The following is a 21,854-nucleotide window of genomic DNA, read 5'->3' on the forward strand; positions in this document are numbered from 1 at the left end:
TAAGCGAATATTTTCCATACCAAAAAAAAAACAGAAGAGATTTTTATTATATTTTAATAAATTTATTCTCAATCTTCAGCGATGTGTACAGATATTAAAATCGTCAAGACAAATAAGTATGACGGTTCGTGCACCACCAATGCTTAATTCAACGGCACCATTACATGGATTTGGGCCACCATTACGTGATCCATATAATCATCCGTCAAGGCAAACGTGCTCTTGGATGGATCGACACGGGCGTCCCACCTCACCACCAGTCGAATATGGTGGACGAAAACATGATCGACGCGATCGCATTCGAAATGTTGAACTCCTCATTGAACCCGGTCAATCGCTTGGTTTAATGATACGTGGCGGTGTCGAATATGGTTTAGGAATCTTTATTACCGGTGTTGATAAGGATAGCGTTGCCGATCGAGCTGGATTAATGGTTTGTGTTAAACTTAAGCGGATAATTATTTTGGTTTGCTTCATTTCAACAACTAAATATTTGAAAATATGTTTGACAATAGATTGGAGATCAAATCCTTGAAGTGAATAACCAATCATTCTTGGATGTAACACACGACGAAGCAGTTAGCCAATTAAAATATCATAAGCGTATGTCATTAGTTGTTAGAGATGTTGGCAAAGTACCTCATTCGTGTACTTCCGTTGAGCCTGAGCCTTGGGATGCCTACAGTCCAACTGAGCCAAGGTATGTCTTTGTTTAAACTTATATCGACCAACATACACTGAGAAAAAAAAAGAAGAAAAACTGTGCAATTTGCTTAAAAAACTGACTTTTTAAAAAGATTGTGATCGTTAATGGTTATTTATCTTTCTTTCTCTTTCTCTCTCTCTCTCACTATTTATTTCCTACGCCATCCTTCTGTTTTGAATTACCTTTGATTTTTTTGGTTTACATCTTCTGTTTTTTTTTTTAATTATTCGGTGCAGGAACAGAAGAAAATGTCCTATATCCGCTATGGTAGAAGAAAAAGCACGATCTTTATTACCTAGACATAATTTTGCTAGTCTTTCATATTATATTAACGAATATGGTAGTAGAGGGATGACCATTGATGCCTTTGTCTCGGTTTTATTAGAAATGTTAGATACTCCAGAGAAAGTAAGTTAATTCATGTTTCAAATCAACGATTCCATTTTAAACGACCAGCAAAAACAATTCAAAATGTTAAATTCGATGTTGTTTTGTGTTGTTCATTTTATACTCCCCATACATTTTACTTATGTTGGTTAACATTTTAATTTGTATTTACGTTCAGCATACACTGGTTACCGAAATTAGAGAGTTAGTATATCCAGAAGATCGTACACGTTACGATGAACTTGTGTACAGTAGAGATCCATACTTGAGCGATCGAGACAGACATAGAGTAAGTGTGAATTTAATTTAGATTTAAAATTCCCCCATCACGACCTTTTCTCTTTCTCGCTTATCAATTTAGTCGAATTTAATATAAAATACGATTTGTTAATTTTACATATTATTCGTGAAAAAAAAACTTCTTTTATTGATGATTCTTTTTTTTTACTTTCGTTTTGCGCTTTTGTTGATATGCTTTCTTTTCGAAACAACAAAAAATACAAACACTCTTCAAAAAAACAACAACATATACACACACACACACACTAAACCAATAATCAAACCGACACTCACTCATCACTGTTCTTCCCATATATACAAACATACAAATAAACAAACAAATCGCACAAAACACACATGTGGCCTGTGGCTGTGCCTCTTTACCTTGGCATGCACGAACAAAAAAAAAAACAAAATTGAAAACGAACGAAAAAAATGTGCAGGATTACACGAGTAACGGAACACGTTCGAATCGTGTTAGTGAATCACAGCTAGCGAGAACGGAATATGGCCATGACGCGGTAATTGTGATATAATTTGTTTTTCTTCTTTTAGTTATTCTATTTTATGTTGCTTTTTTCGTATTATTCTTACTTCTTTATTCAATTATACGCAAAAAAAAGTATAAATAGTCTCTCACGTGTTTACCGCAAAATTTGCATTCGCATTTGTAATTTTGGTACATTTATTTTACATAATACACGCCAATTGAATTCAATCAATTATTAATTTATCTAAATAAATATCTCTCTTCTAATGTATATCTTCATTCTTTCTGTTTCTTTTTTGTTCGTTCTTACGGAAAACATACTCTCTTTCTCTTTCTTCCACGCCATTCAATCGCACTTGTCGGCTTTTTTTGACTGGCCTCCCTCAAATAAAAAAAAACTTTAAACAATGCCTCACAAAACAAAAACCAAATCCAATTGGAAATGACTCTGACACGAATAAAGGATCAGGTTAGTTTAAAACAACAACAAAAAAAAAAAAAACACACACACAGATATATCCACTTTATCATCATTATGTTTAGCTATTTGATCATGCAAACGCATATTTGAATCGGTGGATTGTTTTAGACACGATAATAACATTAATCATTATCAGAACGATATATAATTGAACGTTAATATAATATTTAAATCAACAAAATACTAAAATATAACAAATACACACATTTTATTATGTATATGATTTTCATCCACGTGAAATAAGATACGATAACACATTCGATTCGTTTACCTCTCCTTCTCTCTCACTCACTCTCTCTCTCTCTCTGCTTCTCTTTTGTTTTTCCATTGTCTGCCAAATATTTATTTATTTTCATTTTTTTTCGATGCATTTCGAATGCGGTGCAGTTGAGAATGAAAATAACCTCTCACCTCTTCCGATTTTCACCTAATGCACATTTCTGCGAGACATAGAAGTGTGATTTTCGTTAAGTCATTTTCATTCTCCGCTATATATCTAGACAATTTTTTCGCATTCGAATTATGTTAGTTTTCTTTTAGTTCGATAAACCATCAGATACCCACTGAACAGATGTTTCACAGTTATATTTAGCCGTTGTGTAGATTGTTTGTAGAATAATAGTTGAAAGTTTCTATTCGTTATATTAGAATCTATCTATCGCCTTGTATGCATATAATCAATTCTTCAGCTGATTTAGTCAAAAAATCGTTTGAAATTCGAACAAATAATTACCAAAAAACACACATATATATATAAAATATACATTTGTTTTGCATTCAAATTTTGCCAACAAGACGAAATTGTAGCGCATAATTAATATAGAATTTTATGATCTGCATGCAGTCATATATAGTGAAATTCGTAACTTTTAGAGAAACTCGCAATAGATATTTGATTAATGAATTGAATCGAATGTTTTTATTTTTCGAACGAAAACAAGTGGGAAAGTCTCAAAATATATGAAAATTGTTTGATTTTCTCAACAAAATAAGATATTTTACGGAAAATTTTCGTAATTTCGATTATTCGATCATATGTGATCTAAGCTGAAAACGAATAAAAAGAGAGTTGCCCCGCTTGTGTTTCCAGAAATCCCAATGCATAAATATCCAACTTGCAGATTTAGGACTCCTAAAAATTCCTTCACCTCCATTCCAATATATTCACCGAATAGAATTAACTTGATCAAAAACTAAAAAGATTCGAACAAACCTTGAACTTCACATGACTAGGCTATTGGAAGCAAGAGAAAAGTCCATCGCACGCAATAGAAACTTTTTATTTCGTCATTATAATAATCGATACTTTTCATTCACGTAGTATGACGTTATTGGGTTCGATAGACTAAATTATCTTGCCTTTTTCAGCGGCCATATGAATTTTGGGTTAGACATCCACAATGTTTCAATTGTGAAATTTTAATAAATTCCATCATTTTAAATGAATTTCCATCGTCCCCACGCTCATAATCAATATTTTTGGACCATCATGTTAAAAAAAGTGATGCAAACGAATTGATATGGCATTCTAGAAGCTTATTTATCTATTTTCAAATTTGTTTGTTAAGCATTGCACACTGCATATTCTGATCAATGAACTTTAAATGAAAAAGAAATATATTAGATTTAAACAGAGCTGCAAGAAGAAAACAATGGACAAAAACTTAAAAATTGCACTAATACAGAGCTAATGGTTTGTCTTTTTTTGCGAATGTATGAGTCGTGTGCATCTATATCAGATGCATCACATATTCAAAGCTTTTCTTGTTAAGTCGTAGTTTTTATTGTTTTTATTTTCTCTATTTCTCCTTCTCACACTGTCACGAATTAAGCTTTAAACAGCAATTGAATGCGGTCAAATCGATCATTCACCCTCTTTTACTAACGCACACCAAACACCAACATAATGAGCTTTAAAAAAAGAACCAAGCACATTGTCATTGTGTGTCCGATATGAATAGAACGATGCAAAGCGTGATCTTTGGCCAAAAATCAAAACCAATTAGAAAGATGGACAAGCATTTTTACAGCTCGTTTTTACGGTTGGCACAAATTTTTAGCGTGCAGCTTACAAAGTCAATCTTGGCTTCACACTTTGCTTTCCTAGATTTAATTGGCACCATGACTTGAATGAACCAAAAATTAAAAACAAAAAAAACCCACACATACAAAATAATCGAATAAATAAAAAAACAACACCATTCCAAAAACAATCAAGTTGCGTTTGTGTTTACAGTTTCAGTTTCATTTTAAATATATTGAATTGCGTGTGTCTGTAAGCATGTGTTTGTGTGTGTATGTTCTACATTCATTTCTACATCACATTTTTTTTTTGTCGACGAACAACAAATTTAATATATTTTTTTCCCACCCCAAAGTAAAAATGAAAATAGAAAACAACAACAAATCATAGAAAAATACCACAAACACACACACACACACACACCACCACCACCAATAACATCAACCGAATTTGGAGAAAAAAATACTGCAATATTAAATATGCTTGCGTGCACAAAACATGATCCATAAACTGCTTTCGTGTTACGAAGTCTCTTTCTCTCCCGTTCTCTCACTTGTTCGCTTTCTCACTCAATCACTTCAGCTCTCGCTCTCTCAAATAAGTTATAGTTCTCTTTTTTTTCATTCATTCATTCATCCATTCGTTGCGCTTGATAAGAATTCTAATGCATTCAACTAATTCGTTCTAATAAACACTTGTGTGGTGGCATTTGAAATCTTGAAGAGAACTACAAAATGTAAAAGACTGAACTTTAACAACCGAAACACAACACTTAACTCGGATAAATTTATTAAGTTTGAATTATTATTCAAATAGTTTTGTTCGCATAATAATTTTCATTCGAAATAACTGTATTTTCTTCTCTGCTATTCATTGATTTTCGTTTTAGCCATGATTTTTTCCGCTCATTTGCACATTCTCGCCTTATCTCTTACTCTTCTTTCTCTCTACATTTTTCTATGTTCAGCTTCACAATGTGACCATTTCAAATAGTCAATAAAATCCTTCATCTCAAACATTGTTCATCATTGAACAAAACAAAAAAATACTAATTTGCATTGCCATCTACTAGAGCATACAACACACACCCATATACACAAAACACTTAAACAACATGAAAATTAAAATGAAATTTACATCGACATATTTCAATTAAACTTAAAAAAAAAAACAATAATTTCCATATTATTTCTATGTATATTTTGTTTTTCCGTTCAAAAAATTCGTTCCACTTTTACACATTTGTTCTTCGTTCAAATTTATGTTCGTTTTTTCGTACAGCAACAAATTTTCTTCAATTTTCATTCATATAGATACGCATATTTTCAAGAGCAACCGAAACAAAAACAAAACACAAATCATTATAAACATTTATATATGCGTTTTTTTTGGTTGGAATGATATTTAGATTGATTTCCATTCGTTTGTTGTTGTTGTGTACCATAATATTTTAGTTTTGACAACGAAACTATCCACACAAATTAAAATATCGAAAAAAATATGAACCAACTACAAAAACACACACAAAAAAAAAAACAATCGTATGATCAGTCACGATATGGACAACTGATATTCCATTTCAGGGGGGCTATCTCGAAGGGATTCGTTCTCAATTTGGTGGTTTAACACAACGTGTCAAGTCGTGGTATTTTGGACGCGACGTAATAAAGTCCGTAAGTTACTTATTCATATGAATTTGACAGTCGATTTTGACTTTCACACACACACACACATACACACACCTCATTTTACGTTTTCTTACGTAAGTTATAATTTATATGCGTATTTACAAGTGAACAATTAAAAATAGAAAAGAAAAACAACAACGAAAAAACACATCATCAAAAAAAAGTCACACATCAAGTTTAATATTGCAGAAAATACATAGACAAATCGCACTTTCATTCATACTGAACGTGTATCGAATGTAAGAGTGTGAATGGATGCAGAAAAAAGTGCAATGTGATCCCAACACACATTCCGTAAAATCAATGTTCATTCATAACAAATTAAAATCGTAATAAGACACCAGTGGTCACAAATTGTGATAAGTCATCGACTTAGTTTTCGTTCCATTCTACCCTTTATTTTAATTTTCTTTCATTTTCATTACCTCAAACATCATTGGCCAGTTTTGCTCTATGTTCAAATGAACGGCTTAATTACGGCAGTCATACGATGAGAATTTATTTATTTTTATTTTTTTGAAGAAAAAAGGGAAAATGTTTGATTGATAAAATGAGTGCAGTGTGCAATTCTTCGTTGAATGAATATTTGAAAAAATTGTCCAAAATTTACCTATTGTTATTATATACAATACATATTAAATCAGCCGATTAAAGAAATGCAAAATTATATTATTAAATTATAGGCAGAGTAGCTACAACATTATTTAATTAAAATATTTTCGTAGTAAATTAGAGACCTTTATTACTCTATTGAGTCACTAAACTATATGTTGACGATTAATTTTGGGGTCGGATTCATATGTAGTTTCAGTTATTTTCAACGTCACCAATAGAAGAAGAAAAAATGAGCAAAAAAGAATTAGTTAAAATTTGAAAGGTTTTTAACTGTGCGCCGCAGGCTCTGTGATTACTCACTAAATTTGAGCTAGGAGATTATTTCATGCATAGATATATACCAATAAACTGAATTTGTACTAAAATGAAAAAAATTCTATTCTGAGAGATTATGAAATTATCTACTTCTCCACTTGAAGCACTGAAATGGTATATTCATTTTACCCGGCACCGAGAAATGTGACATCGAATTTTCAGCTGTAGTAATACTATATTAACAATGCCTATCAAAAGCTATTTGTACACATTTCGATTGTGTGACCACAGGAAGCGTACAGGAAGAGTACATAATTCTGGAATTTACTTTGTGATTTTACAAAAATATTCAAAAATCTCAATTTACGAGTAATTGAAAAGTATTTTTTCCTCATTTTTAAAAAAGCTTAGAAAAAACCAATACATTTTGTTTTCGGTATCAACTTGAAACTGCTTGAAACCCAATTTTTCGGATTCCTGAGCCCAATCCGCAAAAACTTCTTTTCGCGAAACTTGCTTTGTTTGTTGTGACTCGAGTTCAAATTCTACGATATTGATTAAAATTGCTCAGTTAGATGCCCTGTCGAAAAAACATAGCCAGAATACTCCATCGACCTTGTAACAAGTAGCTCTATAGTACAACTTACAAAACTACCGCGTTTCTGTGTATTTTCAAGAATTTTTTGACGAAAGTCGATATGTAATCAAATTCTATATAATAAATTCTTAAAATAGCTGCAATAACAGACGTTAAAAAATCTGTTTGCTAAAACCAAAATCAAATCACACAGTCTTTTTGTATAAAAATTGTTTATTTTTTTCTGCGACAAATGAATCACTCGAATTAAAATGCAAAATTAAAACTTGACGTTATGTTGGGTTGGGTTCACATTTATGTTGTAAAATGTGGAATCTGTATTTATTTGAAATGTATGCCTATAATTCATCTCCTATTTCACACGAAAATGACCACCAAAATGGGTTACATTTTTCAATGTTAAAATGGATTTAAAAAAAAAAAAAAAAACGTTACTTTTTTGTTCGGTATCAATGTATATACAGGGTGGGCTAGGATAACTGAAGGATGTATTTTTGGCTCTAAAAAATTAATTTTTGAATAAAATGAATTATATATTTTTTTTTTCTAGTAGGATTTTAGCCTTTGGATTTGATTCTTGCACCGTTTTGTTTGATTACCAGCTTCAGACGTGTTGAAAACGAGTCGCACGCGGCACGAATTTCATTCATGGGAATATCGTTCCAAATCTTTACGATTTTCTTCTTGAATGTGTTCAAATTGGTAACCTTCGTAATCTTTAGACTATTGAGCTTCGATGTCATGTAGCCCCAAGCAAAAAAATCCAATAGGTTTAAGTCGGGAGACGATGGCGGCCATGAATCTTTGTCAATGAAATCGGCCAAATTTGTTCGTAACCACTGTTCCACTGCTTCTTTTAAAACACGTCGCATCGAAGACCGGCTAATATTGTGCTCTTGAGCCAGCTTTCTGGCACTTCTTTGGCGATTTCGGCGAATTTTGGCTTTGACTTGTTTGATGAGTGCTTTTGTACGAACGGATCTTTTTCTCCCGGGTTTCTTTTGTATATCGACAGTTCCACGTTCCTTGTATCGTTTGATAGTACGTTTAATAAATGTCATGCAAACCTGTTCGTTTTGTAGCTGTAGGAAAATATCAATGCTTCGAAACGATAAAAATTAAAATTCACATAAAGTTGGCGCTGCATTCTATGCAAACTTGTTTTCCGTTGCAACGGACTAAGTGGAAAGTATACGCTTATTTACGTGAATTTTATTTTTTTATCATTTTAGGCAGTAATCTTATCGCTTCTTTAAGATGATCTGATGTTTCACATCCATTATTATTACGTCTCAAATAAACAATGAATAAAAATACGCATTATCATAATAGTTAGGCTAAGGATCAACAAACATAGCGGTGCAAGACCGAGTGAATCAAAAGTCATTGTACAGTCGTAAGAATGTTAAGTAAAAACCCTTCAGTTATTCTGGCCCACCCTGTATATTTTGATTGAATATTCTTGCACAGAAACAAGTATTCGAGTACGCTTACTCCCACTTGCGGTGTTAGTAGAGACTTTACCCCTCAAAATGAGTTACGCACTCTCTTTTTTCACTGTGATGCGTTTACTTCGATGAAACTAACACCAAAAATAGAGTTAAATAGAGTGCGTAACTCATTTTGAGGGGTAAAGCCTCTACTAACACCGCAAGTGCAAGTAAGCGTACTCGAATACTTGTTTCTGTGTGTGCTGGTTTACTGTTATCGAATCGAATATCGCTGTGAATATTATCCCCTTCCCCTTTTGGGTTAGTGTCTAATAATAATTATGGACAAATTAGAAAATTTGTTTCTGTTTGATTTGTAAGTCCAATGATCATCGAATTTAATTAACTTTCAAAGTATTTATATAATATATATTCGAAGCCAGAGTAGATCTTACGAGTAGGTTTCACTATATATTCATCCATTTAATGTGTGTGTTTCGTTCTATATATAAATATATATATTTTCGTTGTCACCATAAGTAGAGAGGTATTTATTCCCTTAATTTTCATATTTTTGCGTTTTCCATTTGCATAGTTGAATCTAAAGTTGAATATACATTATTCGTCTTCATTCCTGCGGCGCTTTGGCTTGAATTTTTCGAAATCATGAAATGAAATCGTTGACGAAAAAGGAAAGGCCCGAATGCACTGGATGAAAATTGGATGTGATTCAGGCGTGAAATTAAACGTTTCAGCAAACGAACATATTTGAAACGCAATTAAAAAAATGTCATTTTCATTGAAATGCGATTATCGCCAAATATATATACATTTATTTTAACGTCGTTCACATTATCAGTTTTTTTACATAATTTTAATTCAAACCCGTCGTTCGAATGTGTTAAAGCAAATTCATAATTTTGATGTTCATCAAATAAAATAATTAGATTTTATCTTAAGAAAACCGATTATTAATTCGACCATTAAAAGATTAAAATCTCTTTTGTTTTCGATGATTGATTCTTGAAAAAAAAAAAAAAAAAACACAATTCATTTTATTTTGGTGAATCAAGATTTGTGTTATTGGCACTCCTGTGAATCATAAATAAGTTTTTCCTTCACTTTTCCCCCTTTAAAATCCTAATTCGATTGGCCGTTTGATTGGCGACATAAACGACCAGGAACTAGCAAACAAACTGTCTAGAAGTTTTGATATGAAAGAAGAATCGGGAAATCTACTTGGTGGCAATTTACGCAGGCATCAGGTACATACTGTCGAATATTTAAATGGTTGATTTAGATTTTTGGTTTTTGTTTATCTTCTTTTTTATTGCGTATTACAGTCAATGCAGCGTTTGTCGGGTGAGCATCCAAATGGATTATCAAACGATCCAAATCACGAACACAATCCACACGTCGTACCTGATCATAGAGGAAATTTACATATTACCGTTAAAAAGACAAAACCAATACTAGGAATTGCTATTGAAGGCGGTGCAAATACGAAACATCCATTACCAAGAATCATCAACATCCATGTAAATTGATTTTTTTTAAATGCCCATTGAAAAAGGCGACAAGGATTTTTTCTTTGAAAAAATTTCTATAATAAAAAAAAAACTTTGAATTGATTTTTAGGAACATGGAGCCGCATACGAAACTGGTGGCTTAGAGGTCGGCCAATTGATTCTTGAAGTTGATGGTAATAAAGTCGAAGGAATGCATCATCAGGTGAACATTTGTCCATACTTTTGTTGGCTTTTTTTTTCGAAAAATATAAAAAATTAAAATTGTTTGTTTGTTTTTGATGCAGGATGTTGCACGCCTTATCGCCGAATGCTTTGCCAATCCGGATAAGCCGGACATTACATTTTTAGTGGTTGAAGCGAAAAAATCAAATTTGGAACCTAAACCGACTGCACTAATTTTTCTAGAGGCCTAACATTTGCTTGCCCTGCCGGCCAGCCATCCTGCGGATATTGATCAACAACAGTGTGGTATTGACTTGACAAAAACATCATCAACAGAAAATAGCGGCTAAACCAAATGTCACGTGTAACATTTTCAGTGACAGTGGTGGTTGTGGTCACCATAATATAGGTGATTAACATGTGAATCATCACCGAACAAAAAAAAAGATAAATACAACAACAAAAAAACTAGCTAAAATATTAAGACGGAACGAATTTTTATCAACCTATGCGCTGTATCGCTAGCTTAATTGTATTAATAAAAAAAGCATACACAAAAGCCTGAAACATTACAAACAAAAACTCATCTCAGTAAATCAATCTCCCATTCAAACACGAAGAAAATGAAAAATAAATAAATAATGAACTACTACCGTTACGTTTGAAGTTGCCTATTCTGCACGCAAATAGTTTTAAATGGATTTCGAGCAATTTAGTCTGTTTAATCAAGAATTTGATAAACGAAATACGAAAAGTAAATTTTTTTCACTTTTTTTTCCAATTTTAATTCGAAAAAAAAATTTAAATTCCATGAACAATGTACATTCATATAAATTGAATTTTTGAATGTAAAAAAAAATCTACCATTTTATAATTCCTTCAATTGGGGGTTTCGCTTAAGCCATTCATTACGAATTACTCCACAAACAAAACTTAACCAAATAACAAAAAAAAAATCACAAAATATCAATGTGAATATCTATGAAATTTGCTATCAATTAGGAAATGCGAAATCAGAGCAATCAATTAAAACAAAAAGATTTAAAAGAAAATTTATCGTTATGTTGTTTTCTTATTAGAAAATTTAAAATGAAACCAACAACAACAACATGAAATGGGATTGCTAGACTTTGAAGCATTATATTTATAATTTTTTTTGTAATGTAGTTTCACAAGTAGATATTTGTTGCCAGTCAATTTTTATCACACAAATACACAAACACAATCACACGTTATACTTGTGCTTTGCACTCACCTACAAATGTTACAAATCACAGTTCGAATATTTATCGAACTGTTCAAAATATCGATGATATAAAAATTGATTATTTTTCTTCGTCATTGCGAAGATATATTTAGAGCATTCGTTTTATTTTTCTAATTTAACAACTCTTCCAACAACAAAATGTGTGATGTTTTACGTTTGTTCATTGAGTTTTCATTTAAAACCGTATGTGTACAGAAAACTGTTTAAATGAAAGAAGAACAGTTGATAGTTGCTATGATTAAGTGATTTTAATTTCATTTTAAATTTTCCATATTTGAATTCAATAGGCATAAAGGTAGTTCATGTATGAATAATGAATTCCCAACTTCGACACTCATTGGTTTTTCTTTTCTTTTGCTTTACCTACGAAGATTTTTCCTCTGAATTCTGAGATTCGTATATGAATATTTGATAGATTATTACATTTTGTATGAAGAATGAAGACCTTGCACTATACGAAAAAAAGTCAAGCATTATTTTAAAAGTTAAAAAAAGTTTGAAATGTTGTTAATTCATAAAATGCAAAATCAAAACAAAATGGTTTGTTTTCCGTTGCAATTGTTCAGAAAATTTGAGATTTTTGTTGCGATAATCTTAAATTTTGTAGCAATTTAGTATAGTATAGTAGTTGATCGGTAGTAGATGAAATGAATCCAAATGGTATCGTTTTTTGTTGTTTTTTTTTTTCTTAAAAATGGAATAAATTGTAAAAATTGTAAATTCTCATTAAAAAAAAAACCAGACTCATACAATTTAATCACACAACTCGATTTATTAAAGTTTTTCTCGCAAATTTATTCACACATACACACACACACACAATATATAGATGCGTTGCATTTAATGAACAAGAAAATATCGATTTATATTTTTGTAAATGATAAAAATCCAAAACACACAAGTGATGAACAAACAAAATAAAATTCATAACAAATGATGAAAACATAGACAGTTCAAAAACAGGACCATCGAAACAAAATCATTTTAGAGATCAATAATCTCTTTTTTTACCGATTTCATTGGCAAATTAATCATTGCACACACAGACACACATAGACAGTAATGTAATAAATGTCTCACATCTTAATCACAATTCGACAACAACAGGAAAAAAATGGCTAAGATTTCACATGTGCATGAAGTCGGACTCTGATAATTCGCATAACTAGATTTAATTAACTTCATCTAAAAAAATACATTGAATTATTGAAAGCTCTTCGGTAGTCTCGAATTCTACTTTTCGGAGTCCAATTCACTAACAACACTAATTCAAACATTTCATGTGGATGGTTTTTTTTTCGCTTTGAAATGAAATACTAAAATTAAGACTCCTTTTTAAATTGCAAAGAAAGGCGTACACCCCACACCGTTCGATTTGATATAGGCAAGATGAAATAAATCGAACTTAAATTTTAAAAATCGTATAAATCAATCACTTACAGAACACTTCAGAGCTTCGATTTTAGGAATGCATTTTTCTGTCATCGAATATATATTTCAAACACAATCCAAACTCATCAATACACCATAATACCCCATTTCAAAACTCAGGAAAAAAAAAACAAAAAAAAAATGAAAAAGAAATTAAAGATTAAAAAAAGCAACATAACGATACAAAATCTATCCCAACTGAACGAATATGTAGAGAACAAGCTAGCGTACATAGGCAAATACAGCATATTGACCGTTTTGAGCGTACATTTTGTTTTTAACAGCCAAATTAAGCAAACAAAAAAAAAAACTAAATGTGCAAAAACAACAACCAAACAAATTTACTAGTAGCCGCGCGCGCGTTTGCGGAAACAAAACACAAACTCCAAACACAATCCATGAGAGAGAGTATGAAAAGTGATTAAAACACATATTCACACACACACATACATGTACACGATAAAAGACGCGAACAATAAATGAAGTGATTCAATAACCAATAACACCATAATAAGAAAATAATATCGAAATTTTATTGATCATTCTGGACTTTAAAAGATTTCACATAAACAAACGATTGAACAGATTCGAATGAAAGAAATCGACGACTCACATACGAAGAAAGAAACGATAACATATTTGCACAATGCGAAAACGTTCAATTGTTTCAATTCAAGTGAAATGATTTAAAGTCCATTCTGGATGAATCGCTGCACAGTTCCACAGGAACATTCATCGAATGGAACATCTGGACGGCATGGGCACCACATGAATATTCAGTATACATTACAGATACACACACACACTGTATGTACACTGATCAAATTCAAACACTACACACAAATACACTCTTACACGATGATATTTATGTACACATTCAATTTTAGTTTAATTTCTTCTTTTTTTGTTAATTTTTCGCTTCTTTTTTTTGGGGTGTGTATTGTGCAGCTGAGATTTATTTACGCACAATTCACAACCGAAAAAAAATTTAGAAAAATATTAACAAAGCAAACTTTTCTAACTCACCAAATAGTATCATTTGTGTACCATTGTATTGTTAAATATAATTGTCATTCATTTGGCATAGTTTTGTTAAATGAATTTAAGAATCAGTTGTCAGACTCCAAATAGTATCTCATTTCCTTTGATTAAGAGCCAAAAATTGAAAGTACACAAGTTTCTCAACAACAAACAAAAAGACACACACACACACACAAAATTAATATGTATGATGCGTTCAGTGGATCCTTGCATTGTACAAATAACAAAACAAGAGATGTGAAAAACCAAAAAAAAAAAATGAAATGATTGCATATTAAAACAATTAAAACTGACATGTACTCAAAATCGAAAACGAGAAAGGAAGATGGAGAAACACACGACATGAAATTGTTGAAGAGCAGATTATTTGCAAACAAATTCAGACAATATATTTGGATTTTGTCATCTGGATATTTCAGCTCATCTGGATAACGTTAGGCGATGATACGAAATGAAAACAATAGAAGTGATTGTTGTATTGTATAGGTATAAATATACTACCATAACTATAACAATCATTTCTATTGTTTTCATTTCGTATCATCGCCTAACGTTATCCAGATGAGCTGAAATATCTAGATGAAAAAATCCAAATAATTAACAAAGAGAGAAAAACAACATTCACTCTTTTCAATATGTGTTTCTTCACTCTTTTTTTTGTTATTTCGTTAATTGCTATTAATATCGTTTGAAATTTTGCAAATTGACCGCGATCTAAAACAAGGAACGATTTTCAACGTAAATTCACCCATTTCCAGGGCAATATATGTTCATGGTCGAATTTGAGAACAGATTTGTGTGTAGTTTCAGTTATTTCTACGGTATTTAGGTGTGAATACATGAAAAAGAGAAACGACAATCATTAGTATCAATTGTATATGATATACTTAACTCTACTTACATGATTCCACATACAGTTTCAGGGCGACAATATTATGGTCACGCCCAGTTCCCCTAGTTTTAAACTAGCGGATTAAATTCGGTGCCAAACAGTGGATCAACCTTCTACAATTGTGTGATGATCCCATTCGGCTATTTGAATCGAAAATTTGGCCATGTTTCTTGACCATCAGTTATCGTTTTGCATGAAAAAATTACCAACCAATTTCCGTCATCATGAAACTATTTTACTTTGTCACTTTGGAATTGAGAACGTAAAACAGAACGATGCTTAAAATCAAATATAAACACCAAATTATCTATAAACCAATAACGCTGTCACAATGCTCTGAACACAAGGTTCATTTCTAATATAACCAAATGTTATTCGGTTTGATGAATTGCTAAATTTAATATAACATTGGTCTGGATTTTCGTTACACGGCCGAAAAAAATATTATTGGAAGTAAATAAAACGAATGGAATGTCTACTGTAATTTGTAATCTTAATTGTAAACTGTGCATATGATCTGGCTTCCATTTGACATGGAAATTTAGCTCTGGAATGGGTCGAAAAGTTACATCTTTCAACGTTAAAAACGTTCCAACCACGATCCAAGCGAAATTCCAAACTAACAAAATAAGCTCACGCTTTTGTTTGCATTATCTAGATATATACAAGTGCATAATTAATTGCATAAAAGTAAATAAATAAATATATATACATTAAGCCAAATATGGTAAAAAAAACTATTGATGAGTGACATTATATGAAGAGCAAAAAAAAGAAGAACAATTAAGAACAACAACAACAACAACAACAACAAAACAACTATTTCTGTTATTATATATTGTTATTATAAATAAAAATTAACTAATGAAAAGGAAATTACGGCATTTTTATTTCGACGATTTGACAGGTGTTTTTATTTTTGTTTTTTGACAATGTTATTTCTTCAAAATGGTTATCTTGGTATTCTTATTATCTAATTGGATTGTGTCTTAAAGTTATAAAAGAATGAAGTTTTTTGGATAAATAATTTGTTCAAATGAAATGAGGATAGTCATTGGTGACGATAGTAATTAATAGTGCAATAAATTGTTCATTAATTGATGTTGGTTTACGATTTCCACTTCCATGACATCTCTGCGTTTGATTACAAATCGAAATTCCAATTTGCCATCCGATGAATAAGACTCCATTAATGTTTTTGGTACAACAAAACAACGATGATCCTTTATAACCTTCAAAATATCGTCCGAATCGGTGAAGCATTCCTCGATGAATTTCACCTTTCGCAGACTGTTATTTGCCTTCAGCTCGAAATCAATAACATACTTATGAGCGTCGATCTTTCGACCCAGCAAATAAATCACGAATACAATATTTTCATCGTCCAAATGACTCAAGTACAAAAAGGCAAAATATTTATTGAACGCATTGATCAGATTGAATTTGACACATTCCTTATCCGGTTCAAAATCAACGAAACTGTTTGTAAAATGTTTGAAGAAATTGCCATTTTCTACATGATGTTCCTTCATGTGAGCGGCAAACTCTTGTTGAGTACCAATCCAGTCGCAACTGAAATGAAATTGGACATTTCTTTTTATAAGATAATGAATTTTTTTTTTCCTTAAATTTATTCTAAACAATCAAGACATTTATGCATTGTCATTAGGGCATATAGGCTTTACTAGGTTAGGGCATATTTTTAAAACTTTCAAATAGAAAAAATTGCATAAAAATCAAGCTCGATTGTAAGTGAATGTAATAATGAATTTATGTACAATTTAAAAAAATACTTACGTCCAAATACCCAATGCAGCACCAATACAATTGTATGGTCGAAATTTACATTCAGCGTGATGATCTTCACCGTCATTTGAAATCACCCAATTACAACCGGCGTTCTTAAACTTGCATTCTTTTTTGGTTGATCCGACAATTTTCACGATTGGATTTGGTATTTTCACAAATGTATCGGACGAACACTGTCATGAAACAGACAAATTCATTTTTTTTTACATTAAATCAATAAAATGAAACTATTTTAAAAATAAATTTGCCAAAATTCCTCTTGAGAACACTAACTTCTAAGAATCTAGTACAACAACTCGATATAAATAGTGAATAAATATTGATTGGCGATGAATTCATCAAAATCAATTCATTTATGCAAAGAAAAAAGTGGATAAAAATATTACCTTGCAGAATACACGCTGAATACGGCATTGCAAGCAAACAATATGGCCGTTAGAACATCGATTAACTTGCAATTCGGATGGAATATTGTTGCAAAAATTACACTTAAATTTAGTTAATGATTGTGATTCAATAGATGATGCCATTTTTTTAAAAAGAAAATGTTCTTCGATTTTTAATGAAATGGTGAAATTGACAAAACGATATACAATATAATATTTTTGAATGTTTTACTGAATTTTTCTTTAAACAAACTATGCGTTGAGATGATGCAGCGTCTTTGACTTGAGTGGTGTATATTCAAATGCTACTAAGTTATTTATACAAATACAAATGCAATCGATATTGACTGTAACAAATCTATCTATACGTGGTTGTACGTGATTGTGTTACTGTATACAAAAAACCGGCGATTGCGATTCCTTTTCAAATAAACAATCGATTGTGTATTGGCAAACATACACATACAAATACAATATGATTCAATTTTTTTTTTGGTTACTGTTCTTTTCTTTTGTTGTCTTTTTCAAATGTCTCTCTGAGCGATATTTGTTGATTCGAACATTATGTGGCTTTATTGCCGCCATTGTCAATGTTCGGATCTGTCTCCGAAATAATTGACTTTAAACTGTTGAACATGCGATTGTATTTGATCGCATTCAATTTTGACGTTGTTTCGGCAACTTGTAGTCTCTTTGACATTTCGTTCAATTGTTTTCGCAACGATTTGATTTCATGCAATTGTTTTGCAATCACATCTTTCATGGCGTCATTTTTTGCTTCAGATGTCAACCAGCGATTTCGATATTTTTGTGTTTTGATTACTAATTCATCAAATAAGTGATCCATTTGTTGGCCATTGATTTGATTTGCATTTCGAATGTCTACTACATTTTCCATGTAACCACTTGCCGAAAAACTTGCTGCTTCTCCATTTTGCGTCATTATTTATAAACCAAATATGCCGAAAAATATATAAACATTAACTATTTGATTGATTTTTAGTTGAATTTGATGCAGCGCGCATGGAGATAGAGTTACGTATATCTAATGGATTTGCATTTAGCATGACCGCTGTTATTGAACGACAATTAAAACTGATGATGTTGGTGTGTGTGTGTTGGAGAATGTCCCACACAATCTCAAACTACGTGCACTTCAATTTTAAAATGTGATCCCCATATTTGACAAATTACAAATGTCAACATATTTGACAATTTTAAATTGTGATTAATTTATGCGCCCAAATTTATACTACGTCGAATGATGCCACTCCACTTAAAAGTTAAATAAAAGTTTTATCATTTTTCGAACATTATAGTGTTTTGAAGCAAAATTTGTGTTCTCAGTGATATTGTATCATTTTGCGAAGGTTTTTTTTTTAAATAAAAAAAGATAGTAGTTTAATCCGAAAAATGATTCATTTTTCTCTTTACAATGCAAAGAGCCTTAGATCTCAGAAGAATGATTTTAAAAAATAATTCCAAAGTTTGAGTTTTTTTCGCTTTGTATTGATGAAATTAGTTAACATGAAATATCAGTTATATTGAAATAGACAAAAAAAATCTCATGGAACATTGTCATATATTGGTTTTTGATAAGGATAACTGCAAAAAAAGTTTTCGGATTCTTCGCGTGTCACATTCATGAAGAGCTCTTATCTATTCCAAGTAATCCAATCAATTTTTGAATAACGAATATTAATAAGAAAAATAGTTAGATCACACCATTTGTTAAACTGTCACACCATTTGTGTCAGTGTTGCTACGTTTTGGTTGCATATTAATTCAAAAATAATCGAATTTCACAAGAAAATGAAACTCAAGATAATATGTGTACCAAAAGAATGTGTTTTTTTTTTTTCTGCAACCGAGATTTCAAATTGTGGTTGGATTTAATTTTGTGCGTTTGATGCAAAATGACATATTTATGTGGCGTCAATAACAGGTCAATAATCTGATGCCGATCTGTTTGTTTTTAAAAAGAAAAACATAATAATAATTACGACACGCATTCAAGGATGTTATTGTGCAAATAAGTATCTGTATATCAGCTACAGAAAATAAAAAAAAGAATGTTGTTTGTTCTCGTCAAATAAACGATATAGATATTGATAAACCGAATTCAGTTGTAGATCATCAAAATCCGACGGATGCATTGTGCGTAATAATTTGTTCAGTGTGTCGTCTCGCTTCCACTTGGGAGTCGCAATATTTTTTATGGTGACCAATAAGAAATGAGTACGATTTCATGTTTTATTTGCAGTTTGTGTTAATTTTTTTTTATTCTGTTATTGGTCAGCTTATAATCCAATAATTGTTTTGCGTGTACTCGTTTGTTTGCTCGAAATCGTTTGTTCAAGAGCAGAGGATGCGATCGCACAATCGACAGCATAAGCGCAATTTCATCAATGTATTACATTGTACAATGAACTGTCGCCTTTTATCATCATTTTTCTATTGAAAAAAAAAGGTTATCATAATTGGGAAAATACCACGTGCACAATGCGTACGTATGATGCAAACGTTCAATTCATTTGAATGTTTGAATGACCTTTTGCTTTGCCGTCGAATATGAGTGTGTACTGATTTGGCATGCGCAATGCAATTAAAATTGAAATTTCAGTCAACTGCAACATAAGCGATAACTTATTCAATTTATTCCATTTTTCTTCTTCTTCTTCTTTTTTTGTTTATTTTTTTTCCACAAAGTATACAAATGGATGGCAAGCCGAATTTTTTCAGTGATGATTTCCATCGATTGTTTATTTTCCAGTTGGTTTTATTTGGTTTTGTTTAGTTTTGTTGTACTCACTGTTAAGGTCAGTGTTTTTTGTCAGTGCCTCACAAACGCTCCAAACATATATAAACTGATTGAAATAGAAGACTACACAGAAAGTTTACTAGACTACACAGTATACACAATCTCAGACATTCCAGACAATTATGCAAATTTATTGATATTTTAATGGAATTGTTTGTTCTCACATATGAATGGAATATAATGAGCGCAGTCACGTTACTATCGTTTTCTCTCTCATTCGCTCTTCATCGCATATAAATTCACTCACTTCATCTTGCAAATATTTTATATGCCGATTAACTCAACGTACGATATGTAATCGAATCGACCATCGATTGGCATTGTCAAATTGTTTTGATTTTTCTTCTTCATAATTGCAATCATACACATCAGCGTCATTCGATTTCGATGTGATTTTCGGCACGAAACCTTACATTTCGGCAGTCGAACGCAACAAATTAATTTGTGATATGCGTCAAAAATAACTCACACATTGTGATGCTTTTCTCTTTGATTAATTAAAATGAAATATGTAGAAATCGGTTATTTCTTTTCTCTCTACCTCCCTCTCGCTTTTTCGTGCGCTCCATTTTTTTTTCTTGATTTGTTTTCAATTTTCTTTAAAGAGTGTTCGCATCGCGAATGAAAATGTCGTTTGATGTGTGTGGCACTGGCAACCGCCGAAAACATAGACAATGACGGCAATACAAAATAAATAACACGATGATGAATGGTGTGTGGTTTTTTTTTCGTCGAAGGAAAAAAATGCATTCCATACATTCCATGGTGTCATTTTGCATAAACAATATAAACAACAACAACCAGAGCCTGTGGTTCGATACAAACAGATCAAGTGTAAATTGGTTTCATTTTGCACTAATCAAAAGCAATTTAAATTTTACGTAATCTCCATCCATCGTGCACAACACCATTCCATCAAAACGAAACCGATTGCACACGAAATTCGGGCCATGCTATGATGTGTATTCGGTTTATTTTTATTCATCACTCACAATAATACTCGATCTGTAAAACTCCACTCGACATGCGCGAAATGCAACTTGCACTACATAAAAATGTGCGCGTGAAGCGAGAGAATCCAACACGTTAAAAAGTAATATGCTTTTATTTTTATGAATGTTTTTCGTCTTTCTGGGAATTTTATCAAGGCTTTCGTTTTTTGATATCCTTGACGAAAAAAAAAATGTTTCGAGCATTTCAGAGAAGAAACAATTGCATAAAATTGAATGGTTTCGAAACCAAATGGGAGGTCGATAACAAAAAAAAAACAATAGCAATGTACAGTAACATAATTTATTGGTATTTCAGCCAAAAGTGCGACAAAAATAATGCATTTATTTGGTCCAATCCAACTTCCTGTTAAAAATGAAAAACTTTTATTTGATTTGAATTCTCTGAAATAGAATTGCGCATCAAATTAAAATTAATGTGTATTCGGTGATAGTTTCGATTATGTACGGCGATTACTTCTAAAACGAATATGCCGGCCGTTGTCGACGTTATTGCATCATGTGAAAATATATCATACGGCCAGACAAATTCTTGTCATTCCTCTCGTCACCGG

The 21,854-nt window shown here is 31.7% G+C and overlaps 2 protein-coding genes across 11 annotated transcripts in view; one reads left to right on the forward strand and one right to left on the reverse strand.

Annotated features, from left to right (window-relative positions):
- Positions 1–14,641, forward strand: part of LOC116340044 (whirlin) — a 30,114-nt gene extending 15,473 nt beyond the window's left edge. For 4 of the 10 annotated variants that reach the window (XM_031766208.1, XM_031766207.1, XM_031766210.1 and 1 more), the window contains 11 exons: positions 80–433; positions 516–700; positions 943–1,114; positions 1,272–1,382; positions 1,816–1,893; positions 2,326–2,331; positions 5,950–6,039; positions 10,134–10,217; positions 10,296–10,490; positions 10,591–10,683; positions 10,766–14,641. In XM_031766208.1, coding sequence (XP_031622068.1) covers positions 80–433; positions 516–700; positions 943–1,114; positions 1,272–1,382; positions 1,816–1,893; positions 2,326–2,331; positions 5,950–6,039; positions 10,134–10,217; positions 10,296–10,490; positions 10,591–10,683; positions 10,766–10,894 — 1,497 coding nt within the window. In that variant the 3' untranslated portion in view covers positions 10,895–14,641. The remainder of the gene's footprint in view (positions 1–79; positions 434–515; positions 701–942; positions 1,115–1,271; positions 1,383–1,815; positions 1,894–2,325; positions 2,332–5,949; positions 6,040–10,133; positions 10,218–10,295; positions 10,491–10,590; positions 10,684–10,765) is intronic. The other 6 variants (XM_031766211.1, XM_031766214.1, XM_031766212.1 and 3 more) reach the window with 6 other exon arrangements.
- A 1,517-nt stretch (positions 14,642–16,158) lies between these two features.
- LOC116340167 (E3 ubiquitin-protein ligase siah-1-like) lies at positions 16,159–17,709 on the reverse strand. The gene is made up of 3 exons (XM_031766467.1): positions 17,470–17,709; positions 17,072–17,256; positions 16,159–16,846 (listed from the first exon to the last, which is right to left on the reverse strand). The coding sequence occupies exons 1-3, from the start codon at positions 17,611–17,613 to the stop codon at positions 16,345–16,347; spliced, it is 831 nt and encodes a 276-aa protein (XP_031622327.1). The 5' UTR covers positions 17,614–17,709; the 3' UTR covers positions 16,159–16,344.
- Positions 17,710–21,854: the final 4,145 nt, after the last annotated feature.

This window comes from Contarinia nasturtii, unplaced genomic scaffold (genome assembly GCF_009176525.2).
Source record: "Contarinia nasturtii isolate CC-2019 unplaced genomic scaffold, AAFC_CNas_1.1 Cnas_scaffold_630, whole genome shotgun sequence".
Taxonomy (NCBI): Eukaryota; Metazoa; Arthropoda; class Insecta; order Diptera; family Cecidomyiidae; genus Contarinia; species Contarinia nasturtii.

What these genes read in the sequence shown, in the direction of transcription:
- LOC116340167 (XM_031766467.1), bottom strand. Translation starts at nt 17,613, where the DNA reads ATGGCATCATCTATTGAATCACAATCATTAACTAAATTTAAGTGTAAT. An exon ending in TTCAGCGTGTATTCTGCAAG is followed by an intron (nt 17,257 to 17,469) that starts GTAATATTTTTA and finishes GTTTCATGACAG; the next exon opens with TGTTCGTCCGATACATTTGT. An exon ending in GCTGCATTGGGTATTTGGAC is followed by an intron (nt 16,847 to 17,071) that starts GTAAGTATTTTT and finishes ATTTCATTTCAG; the next exon opens with TTGCGACTGGATTGGTACTC.